This window comes from Mustelus asterias, unplaced genomic scaffold (genome assembly GCF_964213995.1).
Source record: "Mustelus asterias unplaced genomic scaffold, sMusAst1.hap1.1 HAP1_SCAFFOLD_2313, whole genome shotgun sequence".
Lineage (NCBI taxonomy): Eukaryota > Metazoa > Chordata > Chondrichthyes > Carcharhiniformes > Triakidae > Mustelus > Mustelus asterias.
Window position 1 is genome coordinate 2,501 of NW_027592258.1, and position 13,206 is coordinate 15,706.

Sequence of the window (13,206 nt, forward strand, 5' to 3'; positions counted from 1 at the left end):
GAGGCCCATTCAGCCCCTCTCTCTCTCCCCAGCCTGTTACACAGGAACAGGAGGAGGCCCATTCAGCCCCTCTCTCTCTCCCCAGCCTGTACACAGGAACAGGAGGAGGCCCATTCAGCCCCTCTCTCTCTCTCCAGCCTGTTACACAGGAACAGGAGGAGGCCATTCAGCCCCTCTCTCCCCAGCCTGTTACACAGGAACAGGAGGAGGCCATTCAGCCCCTCTCTCTCTCCAGCCTGTTACACAGGAACAGGAGGAGGCCATTCAGCCCCTCTCTCCCCACCCTGTTACACAGGAACAGGAGGAGGCCATTCAGCCCCTCTCTCTCCAGCCTGTTACACAGGAACAGGAGGAGGCCATTCAGCCCCTCTCTCTCCAGCCTGTTACACAGGAACAGGAGGAGGCCATTCAGCCCTTCTCTCTCTCTCCAGCCTGTTACACAGGAGGAGGCCATTCAGCCCCTCTCTCTCCAGCCTGTTACACAGGAACAGGAGGAGGCCATTCAGCCCCTCTCTCTCTCCAGCCTGTTACACAGGGACAGGAGGAGGCCATTCAGCCCCTCTCTCTCCAGCCTGTTACACAGGAACAGGAGGGAGGCCATTCAGCCTCTCTCTCTCCAGCCTGTTACACAGGAACAGGCCATTCAGCCCCTCTCTCTCTCCAGCCTGTTACACAGGAACAGAGGCCATTCAGCCCTTCTCTCTCTCTCCAGCCTGTTACACAGGAGGAGGCCATTCAGCCCCTCTCTCTCCAGCCTGTTACACAGGAACAGGAGGAGGCCATTCAGCCCCTCTCTCTCTCCAGCCTGTTACACAGGGACAGGAGGAGGCCATTCAGCCCCTCTCTCTCCAGCCTGTTACACAGGAACAGGAGGAGGCCCATTCAGCCCCTCTCTCTCCAGCCTGCGACACAGGAACAGGCCATTCAGCCCCTCTCTCTCTCCAGCCTGTTACACAGGAACAGGAGGAGGCCATTCAGCCCCGGATACACGAACCTGCAGGGCCTGGGAGAGTTTGACGAAGTCTCGTTGAACTTGCTCACTGGTGTCCAGCTCCACCTGTAACCTCTGACCTTTGGCCTTTTCTTCCCAGAGCTTCCCAGTCAAGTCGGACTGCAAGAGATGAAGGAAAGGGAATCACAGCATTCCCACAGCACCGACCCTCCCACAGTGCGGCGCTCCCTCAGCACTGACCCTCCCACAGTGCGGCGCTCCCTCAGCACCGACCCTCCCACAGTGCGGTGCTCCCACAGCACCGACCCTCCCACAGTGCGGCGCTCCCTCAGCACCGACCCTCCCACAGTGCGGCGCTCCCTCAGCACTCACCCTCCCACAGTGCGGCGCTCCCTCAGCACCGACCCTCCCACAGTGCGGCGCTCCCTCAGCACTGACCCTCCCACAGTGCGGCGCTCCCTCAGCACCGACCCTCCCACAGTGCGGCGCTCCCTCAGCACTGACCCTCCCACAGTGCGGCGCTCCCTCAGCACCGACCCTCCCACAGTGCGGCGCTCCCTCAGCACTGACCCTCCCGCAGTGCGGCGCTCCCTCAGCACTGACCCTCCCACAGTGCGGCGCTCCCTCAGCACTGACCCTCCCACAGTGCGGCGCTCCCTCAGCACACTCACCCTCTCTTCCGTCCTTGCTTGCAGTTCCAGGTTAAGCTGTTTATACATGGTCCTTAGTGTCTCCAACTCCGACTGTTTCTCCTGCAGAGCTGTCTGGAGCTGTGTGAGAGGGGGAGAGTTAGAGGGGGAGCGAGAGACAGACGGGGGAGCGAGAGAGAGAGAGACGGGGGAGCGAGAGAGAGAGAGACGGGGGGAGCGAGAGAGAGAGAGACGGGGGAGCGAGAGAGAGAGAGACGGGGGAGCGAGAGAGAGAGACGGGGGAGCGAGAGAGAGAGACGGGGGAGCGAGAGAGAGAGACGGGGGAGCGAGAGAGAGAGAGACGGGGGAGCGAGAGAGAGAGAGACGGGGGAGCGAGAGAGAGAGACGGGGGAGCGAGAGAGAGAGACGGGGGAGCGAGAGAGAGAGAGACGGGGTAGCGAAGAGAGAGACGGGGGAGCGAGAGAGAGAGACGGGGGAGCGAGAGAGAGAGACGGGGGAGCGAGAGAGAGAGAGACGGGGGAGAGAGAGAGAGAGACGGGGGAGAGAGAGAGAGAGACGGGGGAGCGAGAGAGAGAGACGGGGGAGCGAGAGAGAGAGAGACGGGGAGCGAGAGAGAGAGAGACGGGGGAGCGAGAGAGAGAGAGACGGGGGAGAGAGAGAGAGAGACGGGGGAGCGAGAGAGAGAGAGACGGGGGAGAGAGAGAGAGAGACGGGGGAGCGAGAGAGAGAGACGGGGGAGCGAGAGAGAGAGAGAGACGGGGGAGCGAGAGAGAGAGACGGGGGAGCGAGAGAGAGAGAGAGACGGGGGAGCGAGAGAGAGAGAGATGGGGGAGCGAGAGAGAGACGGGAGAGCGAGAGAGAGAGACGGGGGAGCGAGAGAGAGAGACGGGGGAGCGAGAGAGAGAGACGGGGGAGCGAGAGAGAGAGACGGGGGAGCGAGAGAGAGAGAGACGGGGAAGCGAGAGAGAGAGAGACGGGGGAGCGAGAGAGAGAGAGACGGGGGAGCGAGAGAGAGAGAGACGGGGGAGCGAGAGAGAGAGAGACGGGGGAGCGAGAGAGAGAGAGACGGGGGAGCGGAGAGAGAGAGACGGGGGAGCGAGAGAGAGAGAGAGACGGGGGAGCGAGAGAGAGAGAGACGGGGGAGCGAGAGAGACGGAGGAGCGAGAGAGAGAGATGGGGGAGCGAGGGAGAGAGACGGGGGAGCGAGAGAGAGAGAGCGGGGGAGCGAGAGAGAGAGCGGGGGGAGCGCGAGAGAGAGACGGGCGAGCGAGAGAGAGAGACGGGCGAGCGAGAGAGAGAGACGGGCGAGCGAGAGAGAGAGACGGGCGAGCGAGAGAGAGAGACGGGGGTGCGAGCGAGAGAGCGGGGGGAGAGAGAGAGAGAGGGAGAGAGAAAGGGGGAGAGGGAGAGGGGGGGAGAGCAGAGGGGCGGGGAGAGTGCGGAGCAAGGGAGTGGGAGTCGAGGGGATACGGGGAGACTGCAGGGGGAGGGAGGGGGAATCGAGGGGATACGGGGAGAGTGCGGGGGGAGGGAGGGGGAATCGAGGGGACACGGAGAGAGTGCAGGGGGAGGGAGGGGGAATCGAGGGGATACGGGGAGAGTGCGGGGGGAGGGAGGGGGAATCGAGGGGATACGGGGAGAGTGCGGGGGGAGGGAGGGGGAATCGAGGGGACACGGGGAGAGTGCGGGGGGAGTGAGGGGGAATCGAGGGGATACGGGGAGAGTGCGGGGGGAGGGAGGGGGAATCGAGGGGACACGGGGAGAGTGCGGGGGGGAGGGGGAATCGAGGGGACACGGGGGGAGTGCGGGGGGAGGGGGAATCGAGGGGATACGGGGAGAGTGCGGGGGGAGGGTGGGGGAATCGAGGGGATACGGGGAGAGTGCGGGGGAGGGACGGGAATCGAGGGGATATGGGGAGAGTGCGGGGGTAGGGAGGGGGAATCGAGGGGATACGGGGAGAGTGCGGGGTGAGGGAGGGGATACGGGGAGAGTGCGGGGGGAGGGAGGGTGAATAGAGGGGATACGGGGAGAGTGCGGGGGGGAGGGAGGGGGAATCGAGGGGATACGGGGAGAGTGCGGGGGAGGGAGGGGGAATGGAGGGGATACGGGGAGAGTGCGGGGGGAGGGAGGGGGAATCGAGGGGATACGGGGAGAGTGCGGGGGGAGGGAGGGGGAATCGAGGGGATACGGGGAGAGTGCGGAGGGAGGGAGGGAGGGGGAATCGAGGGGATACGGGGAGAGTGCGGGGGGAGGGAGGGGGAATCGAGGGGATACGGGGAGAGTGCGGGGGGAGGGAGGGGGAATCGAGGGGATACGGGGAGAGTGCGGGGGGAGGGAGGGGGAATCGAGGGGACACGGGGAGAGTGCGGGGGGAGGGGGAATCGAGGGGACACGGGGAGAGTGCGGGGGAGGGGGAATCGAGGGGATACGGGGAGAGTGCGGGGGGAGGGAGGGGGAATCGAGGGGATACAGGGAGAGTGCGGGGGGAGGGAGGGAGGGGGAATCGAGGGGATACGGGGAGAGTGCGGGGGGAGGGAGGGGGAATCGAGAGGATACGGGGAGAGTGCGGGGGAGGGAGGGGGAATCGAGGGGATACGGGGAGAGTGCGGGGGAGGGAGGGGGAATCGATGGGGATACGGGGGGAGGGAGGGGGAATCGAGGGGATACGGGGAGAGTGCGGGGGGAGGGAGGGGGAATCGAGGGGATACGGGGAGAGTGCGGGGGGAGGGAGGGGGAATCGAGCGGATACGGGGAGAGTGCGGGGGGAGGGAGGGGGAATCGAGCGGATACGGGGAGAGTGCGGGGGGAGGGAGGGGGAATCGAGGGGATACGGGGAGAGTGCGGGGGGGAGGGAGGGGGAATCGAGGGGATACGGGGAGAGTGCGGGGGGAGGGAAGCAGGCGAGCTGAATGATCAGCTCATCAGGCTTTACAATACCCGATGTCACACACTCACCTCATTACTCCGATCCTGGGAGCATCCTGCAGCCTGAGTAAGATCCCCAACTAGATCACGGGAGAGAGAAGGAGGAACAGAATCAGGAAACATGTTTAACTTCAATCCTAACTCAATCTCTCATCACTGAACACAATACATGCCATTCGTAACCGGAGCAGAATTGTACACAGAGCTCCGAGTGTGGTCTAACCGGACCAGAACTGTACACAGTGCTCCGAGTGTGGTCTAACCGGACCAGAACTGTACACGGTGCTCCGAGTGTGGTCTAACCGGACCAGAACTGTACACAGTGCTCCGAGTGTGCTCTAACCGGACCAGAACTGTACACGGTGCCCCGAGTGTGGTCTAACCGGACCAGAACTGTACACAGTGCTCCGAGTGTGGTCTAACCGGACCAGAACTGTACACGGTGCTCCGAGTGTGGTCTAACCGGACCAGAACTGTACACGGTGCTCCGAGTGTGGTCTAACCGGACCAGAACTGTACACGGTGCTCCGAGTGTGGTCTAACCGGACCAGAACTGTACACGGTGCTCCGAGTGTGGTCTAACCGGACCAGAACTGTACACGGTGCTCCGAGTGTGGACTAACCGGACCAGAACTGTACACGGTGCCCCGAGTGTGGTCTAACCGGACCAGAGCTGTACACGGTGCTCCGAGTGTGGTCTAACCGGACCGGAACTGTACACGGTGCTCCGAGTGTGGTCTAACCGGACCAGAACTGTACACGGTGCTCCGAGTGTGGTCTAACCGGACCAGGACTGTACACGGTGCTCCGAGTGTGGTCTAACCGGACCAGAACTGTACACAGTGCTCCGAGTGTGGTCTAACCGGACCAGAACTGTACACGGTGCTCCGAGTGTGGACTAACCGGACCAGAACTGTACACGGTGCTCCGAGTGTGGTCTAACCTGACCAGAACTGTACACGGTGCTCCGAGTGTGGACTAACCGGACCAGAACTGTACACGGTGCTCCGAGTGTGGTCTAACCGGACCAGAACTGTACACGGTGCTCCGAGTGTGGTCTAACCGGACCAGAGCTGTACACGGTGCTCCGGGTGTGGTCTAACCGGACCGGAACTGTACACGGTGCTCCGAGTGTGGTCTAACCGGACCAGAACTGTACACGGTGCTCCGAGTGTGGTCTAACCGGACCGGAACTGTACACGGTGCTCCGAGTGTGGTCTAACCGGACCAGAACTGTACACGGTGCTCCGAGTGTGGTCTAACCGGACCAGAACTGTACACGGTGCTCCGAGTGTGGACTAACCGGACCAGAACTGTACACGGTGCTCCGAGTGTGGTCTAACCGGACCAGAACTGTACACGGTGCTCCGAGTGTGGTCTAACCGGACCAGAACTGTACACGGTGCTCCGAGTGTGGTCTAACCGGACCAGAACTGTACACGGTGCTCCGAGTGTGGTCTAACCGGACCAGAACTGTACACAGTGCTCCGAGTGTGGTCTAACCAGACCAGAACTGTACACAGTGCCCCGAGTGTGGTCTAACCGGACCAGAACTGTACACGGTGCTCCGAGTGTGGTCTAACCGGACCAGAACTGTACACGGTGCTCCGAGTGTGGTCTAACCGGACCAGAACTGTACACGGTGCTCCGAGTGTGGTCTAACCGGACCAGAACTGTACACGGTGCTCCGAGTGTGGACTAACCGGACCAGAACTGTACACGGTGCTCCGAGTGTGATCTAACCGGACCAGAGCTGTACACGGTGCTCCGAGTGTGGTCTAACCGGACCAGAGCTGTACACAGTGCTCCGAGTGTGGTCTAACCGGACCAGAACTGTACACGGTGCTCCGAGTGTGGTCTAACCGGACCAGAACTGTACACGGTGCTCCGAGTGTGATCTAACCGGACCAGAGCTGTACACGGTGCTCCGAGTGTGATCTAACCGGACCAGAACTGTACACGGTGCTCCGAGTGTGATCTAACCGGACCAGAACTGTACACGGTGCTCCGAGTGTGGTCTAACCGGACCAGAACTGTACACGGTGCTCCGAGTGTGGTCTAACCGGACCAGAACTGTACACGGTGCTCCGAGTGTGATCTAACCGGACCAGAGCTTTACACGGTGCTCCGAGTGTGGTCTAACCGGACCAGAACTGTACACGGTGCTCCGAGTGTGGTCTAACTGGACCAGAACTGTACACGGTGCTCCGAGTGTGGTCTAACCAGACCAGAACTGTACACGGTGCTCCGAGTGTGGTCTAACCGGACCAGAACTGTACACGGTGCTCCGAGTGTGGTCTAACCGGACCAGAACTGTACACAGTGCTCCGAGTGTGGTCTAACCGGACCAGAACTGTACACGGTGCTCCGAGTGTGGTCTAACCAGACCAGAACTGTACACGGTGCTCCGAGTGTGGTCTAACCGGACCAGAACTGTACACAGTGCTCCGAGTGTGGTCTAACCGGACCAGAACTGTACACGGTGCTCCGAGTGTGGTCTAACCGGACCAGAACTGTACACGGTGCTCCGAGTGTGGTCTAACCAGACCAGAACTGTACACGGTGCTCCGAGTGTGGTCTAACCGGACCAGAACTGTACACAGTGCTCCGAGTGTGGTCTAACCAGACCAGAACTGTACACGGTGCTCCGAGTGTGGTCTAACCGGACCAGAACTGTACACGGTGCTCCGAGTGTGGTCTAACCGGACCAGAACTGTACACAGTGCTCCGAGTGTGGTCTAACCGGACCAGAACTGTACACGGTGCTCCGAGTGTGGTCTAACCAGACCAGAACTGTACACGGTGCTCCGAGTGTGGTCTAACCGGACCAGAACTGTACACGGTGCTCCGAGTGTGGTGTAACCGGACCAGAACTGTACACGGTGCTCCGAGTGTGGTCTAACCGGACCAGAACTGTACACGGCGCTCCGAGTGTGGTCTAACCGGACCAGAACTGTACACGGTGCTCCGAGTGTGGTCTAACCGGACCAGAACTGTACACGGCGCTCCGAGTGTGGTCTAACCGGACCAGAACTGTACACGGTGCTCCGGGTGTGGTCTAACCGGACCAGAACTGTACACGGTGCTCCGAGTGTGGTCAAACCGGACCAGAACTGTACACGGTGCTCCGAGTGTGGACTAACCGGACCAGAACTGTACACGGTGCTCCGAGTGTGGACTAACCGGACCAGAACTGTACACGGTGCTCCGAGTGTGGTCTAACCGGACCAGAACTGTACACGGTGCTCCGAGTGTGGTCTAACCGGACCAGAACTGTACACAGTGCTCCGAGTGTGGTCTAACCGGACCAGAACTGTACACGGTGCTCCGAGTGTGGTCTAACCGGACCAGAACTGTACACGGTGCTCCGAGTGTGATCTAACCGGACCAGAGCTGTACACGGTGCTCCGAGTGTGGTCTAACCGGACCAGAGCTGTACACGGTGCTCCGAGTGTGGTCTAACCGGACCAGAACTGTACACGGTGCTCCGAGTGTGGTCTAACTGGACCAGAACTGTACACGGTGCTCCGAGTGTGATCTAACCGGACCAGAGCTGTACACGGTGCTCCGAGTGTGGTCTAACCGGACCAGAACTGTACACGGTGCTCCGAGTGTGATCTAACCGGACCAGAGCTGTACACGGTGCTCCGAGTGTGGTCTAACCGGACCAGAACTGTACACGGTGCTCCGAGTGTGATCTAACCGGACCAGAGCTGTACACGGTGCTCCGAGTGTGGTCTAACCGGACCAGAACTGTACATGGTGCTCCGAGTGTGGTCTAACTGGACCAGAACTGTACACGGTGCTCCGAGTGTGGTCTAACCAGACCAGAACTGTACACGGTGCTCCGAGTGTGGTCTAACCAGACCAGAACTGTACACGGTGCTCCGAGTGTGGTCTAACCAGACCAGAACTGTACACGGTGCTCCGAGTGTGGTCTCACCGGACCAGAACTGTACACAGTGCTCCGAGTGTGGTCTAACCGGACCAGAACTGTACACGGTGCTCCGAGTGTGGTCTAACCAGACCAGAACTGTACACGGTGCTCCGAGTGTGGTCTAACCGGACCAGAACTGTACACGGTGCTCCGAGTGTGGTCTAACCGGACCAGAACTGTACACAGTGCTCCGAGTGTGGTCTAACCAGACCAGAACTGTACACGGTGCTCCGAGTGTGGTCTAACCGGACCAGAACTGTACACGGTGCTCCGAGTGTGGTCTAACCGGACCGGAACTGTACACAGTGCTCCGAGTGTGGTCTAACCAGACCAGAACTGTACACGGTGCTCCGAGTGTGGTCTAACCGGACCAGAACTGTACACGGTGCTCCGAGTTTGGTCTAACCAGACCAGAACTGTACACGGTGCTCCGAGTGTGGTCTCACCGGACCAGAACTGTACACGGTGCTCCGAGTGTGGTCTAACCGGACCGGAACTGTACACAGTGCTCCGAGTGTGGTCTAACCGGACCAGAACTGTACACGGTGCTCCGAGTGTGGTCTAACCGGACCGGAACTGTACACAGTGCTCCGAGTGTGGTCTAACCGGACCAGAACTGTACACAGTGCTCCGAGTGTGGTCTAACCAGGGAGGGTTGTAGGAGGGTACAGAGATAGGGAGGGGGTGTAGGGGGCTGGAGGAGGTTACAGAGATAGGGAGGGGGTGTAGGGGGCTGGAGGTGGTTACAGAGATAGGGAGGGGGTGTAGGGGGCTGGAGGTGGTTACAGAGATAGGGAGGGGGTGTAGGGGGCTGGAGGAGGTTACAGAGATAGGGAGGGGGTGTAGGGGGGCTGGAGGAGGTTACAGAGATAGGGAGGGGGTGTCGGGCTGGAGGAGGTTACAGAGATAGGGAGGGGGTAGGGGAGGGAGGAGGTTACAGAGATAGGGAGGGGGTGTAGGGGAGGGAGGAGGTTACAGAGATAGGGAGGGGGTGTAGGGGGCTGGAGGGGGTTACAGAGATAGGGAGGGAGTGTAGGGGGCTGGAGGGGGTTACAGAGATAGGGAGGGAGTGTAGGGGCTGGAGGAGGTTACAGAGATAGGGAGGGGGTGTAGGGGGCTGGAGGGGGTTACAGAGATAGGGAGGGGGTGTAGGGGCTGGAGGGGGTTACAGAGATAGGGAGGGGGTGTAGGGGGGCTGGAGGAGGTTACAGAGATAGGGAGGGGGTGTAGGGGCTGGAGGAGGTTACAGAGATAGGGAGGGGGTGTAGGGGGGCTGGAGGAGGTTACAGAGATAGGGAGGGGGTGTAGGGGCTGGAGGAGGTTACAGAGATAGGGAGGGGGTGTAGGGGGGCTGGAGGAGGTTACAGAGATAGGGAGGGGGTGTCGGGCTGGAGGAGGTTACAGAGATAGGGAGGGGGTGTAGGGGCTGGAGGAGGTTACAGAGATAGGGAGGGGGTGTAGGGGGCTGGAGGGGGTTACAGAGATAGGGAGGGGGTGTAGGGGGCTGGAGGGGGTTACAGAGATAGGGAGGGGGTGTAGGGGAGGGAGGAGGTTACAGAGATAGGGAGGGGGTGTAGGGGGCTGGAGGGGGTTACAGAGATAGGGAGGGGGTGTAGGGGGCTGGAGGGGGTTACAGAGATAGGGAGGGAGTGTAGGGGCTGGAGGAGGTTACAGAGATAGGGAGGGGGTGTAGGGGGCTGGAGGGGGTTACAGAGATAGGGAGGGGGTGTCGGGGGCTGGAGGAGGTTACAGGGATAGGGAGGGGGTGTAGGGGGCTGGAGGGGGTTACAGAGATAGGGAGGGGGTGTAGGGGGCTGGAGGGGGTTACAGAGATAGGGAGGGGGTGTAGGGGGCTGGAGGAGGTTACAGAGATAGGGAGGGGGTGTAGGGGGCTGGAGGGGGTTACAGAGATAGGGAGGGGGTGTAGGGGCTGGAGGAGGTTACAGCGATAGGGAGGGGGTGTAGGGGGGCTGGAGGAGGTTACAGAGATAGGGAGGGGTGTAGGGAGCTGGAGGAGGTTACAGAGATAGGGAGGGGTGTAGGGGGCTGGAGGAGGTTACAGAGATAGGGAGGGGGTGTAGGGGGCTGGAGGAGGTTACAGAGATAGGGAGGGGGTGTAGGGGGCTGGAGGAGGTTACAGAGATAGGGAGGGGGTGTAGGGGGGCTGGAGGAGGTTACAGAGATAGGGAGGGGGTGTCGGGCTGGAGGAGGTTACAGAGATAGGGAGGGGGTAGGGGAGGGAGGAGGTTACAGAGATAGGGAGGGGGTGTAGGGGAGGGAGGAGGTTACAGAGATAGGGAGGGGGTGTAGGGGGCTGGAGGGGGTTACAGAGATAGGGAGGGGGTGTAGGGGGCTGGAGGGGGTTACAGAGATAGGGAGGGAGTGTAGGGGCTGGAGGAGGTTACAGAGATAGGGAGGGGGTGTAGTGGGCTGGAGGGGGTTACAGAGATAGGGAGGGGGTGTAGGGGGGCTGGAGGAGGTTACAGAGATAGGGAGGGGGTGTAGGGGCTGGAGGAGGTTACAGAGATAGGGAGGGGGTGTAGGGGGGCTGGAGGAGGTTACAGAGATAGGGAGGGGGTGTAGGGGCTGGAGGAGGTTACAGAGATAGGGAGGGGGTGTAGGGGGGCTGGAGGAGGTTACAGAGATAGGGAGGGGGTGTCGGGCTGGAGGAGGTTACAGAGATAGGGAGGGGGTGTAGGGGCTGGAGGAGGTTACAGAGATAGGGAGGGGGTGTAGGGGGCTGGAGGAGGTTACAGAGATAGGGAGGGGGTGTAGGGGGCTGGAGGGGGTTACAGAGATAGGGAGGGGGTGTAGGGGCTGGAGGGGGTTACAGAGATAGGGAGGGGGTGTAGGGGGCTGGAGGGGGTTACAGAGATAGGGAGGGGGTGTAGGGGGCTGGAGGAGGTTACAGAGATAGGGAGGGGGTGTAGGGGGGCTGGAGGAGGTTACAGAGATAGGGAGGGAGTGTAGGGGGCTGGAGGAGGTTACAGAGATAGGGAGGGAGTGTAGGGGGCTGGAGGAGGTTACAGAGATAGGGAGGGGGGTGTAGGGGGCTGGAGGGGGTTACAGAGATAGGGAGGGGGTGTAGGGGGCTGTAGGAGGTTACAGAGATAGGGAGGGGGTGTAGGGGGCTGGAGGAGGTTACAGAGATAGGGAGGGGGTGCAGGGGGGCTGGAGGGGGTTACAGAGATAGGTGGAGAACATCAGAACTAGGAGCAGGAGTCGGCCATCTGGCCCCTGCTCCGCCATTCAATAAGATCACGGCTGATCTTTTCGTGGACTCGGCTCCACTTACCCGCCCGCTCACCATAATTCCTTCACCGTTCCAAACTCTATCTATCCTTGCCTTAAAAACATTCAATGAGGGAGCCTCAACTGGGCAGGGACTTCCACAGATTCACAACCCTTTGTGTGAAGAAGTTCCTCCTCAACTCAGTCCTAAATCTGCTCCCCCTTATTTTGAGGCCATGCCCCCGAGTTCTAGTTTCACCCGCCAGTGGAAACAACCTCCCTCCTTCTATCTTATCTATTCCCTTCATCATCTTATATGTTTCTATAAGATCTCCCCTCATTCTTCTCAAGTCCAATGAGTATAGCCCCAGTCTGCTCAGTCTCTGCTCATGAGCCAACCCTCCCAACTCCGGAATCAACCCAGTGAATCTCCTCTGCACCCCCTCCAGTGCCCAGTATATCCTTTCTCAAGTAAGGAGACCCAAAACTGTACACAGTACTCCAGGTGTGGCCTCACCAGCACCTTATACAGCTGCAACATAACCTCGCTGTCTTTAAACTCCATCCCTCTCGCGATGAAGGACAAAATCCAATTTTCCGCCTTCATTCCCTGCTGCACCTGCAAACCAACTCCTTGAGATTCCCGCACAAGGACGCCCAGGTCCCTCTGCACAGCAGCACGCTGCAATTCCTTTAACCATTTAAATAATAGCCCATTTTTGCTCTTATTCGCTCAGAGGGAGTCGAGTGGCTGGAGGCTGTGTGTTTGCTGATGAGATATGAAGGAGTTTGACCGGGGACTTACCGATGTCCTCCATCGAGTGTTGTCCCAGCGATGCGGGAGCTCCGGTTCCCTGTGGGGGTAACGGACAGAGAGAGGAGTGAGTGCGGGGGCGTCAGCCGCGGGGGGAGACGGCGCCGGTTTGGCCCCTGGGTGAGAGAGGTGAGACTCCGAACCCGCCCCCTGCCCTGCGCGCCTTACCTGTCCCCCCGAGGCAGGACTGCGGGCCGCTTGGGGCTGTGTTCGCAGCTCCTTCAGCGTCTGGTTCTCCCCCTGTAGTTGGCGGTTCCACTGGCAGAGTTCTTTGTGCGTCGCCATCAGTTGGACCTGCGGGCGGCGGAGAGAGAGGGAGAGGGTGAGTGTGGGAGGGGAGAGGGAGAGAAGGGAGGACAGGGATATCCCTGTCAGTCCTCCCCTCTCTCTCCGCCAGTCTCGTGCTGCCTTCCCTCCATCTCTCCCTCGGTCTATCTCTTTGCCACTTTCCTTCCCTCTCACTTTGATCCACCGGCCATCGCTCTCTTTATCATTCCCTCACCCCATGTTCCTCTAAATCTCCACACATCTGCCTCCTTCTCTCCCCCGTATCGATCCTGTATCAATCCCCAAACTAATCCCACTGCCCCGCTCTCTCCCCATCGCCCTGTATCAATCCCCAAACTAATCCCACTGCCCCGCTCTCTCCCCATAGCCCTGTATCAATCCCCAAACTAATCCCACTGCCCCCGCTCTC

At 60.4% G+C, this 13,206-nt stretch overlaps 1 protein-coding gene across 1 annotated transcript in view; it reads right to left on the reverse strand.

The window, feature by feature from the left end:
- The window catches only part of LOC144489562 (rab GTPase-binding effector protein 2-like), a 51,508-nt gene that overhangs the window by 2,480 nt on the left and 35,822 nt on the right, over positions 1-13,206 (reverse strand). Inside the window, exons 8-12 of the mRNA XM_078207426.1 lie at positions 12,678-12,803; positions 12,501-12,549; positions 4,558-4,607; positions 1,624-1,722; positions 995-1,111 (exon numbers count right to left, since the gene is read on the reverse strand). Of these exons, the coding sequence (XP_078063552.1) occupies positions 995-1,111; positions 1,624-1,722; positions 4,558-4,607; positions 12,501-12,549; positions 12,678-12,803 (441 nt within the window). The remainder of the gene's footprint in view (positions 1-994; positions 1,112-1,623; positions 1,723-4,557; positions 4,608-12,500; positions 12,550-12,677; positions 12,804-13,206) is intronic.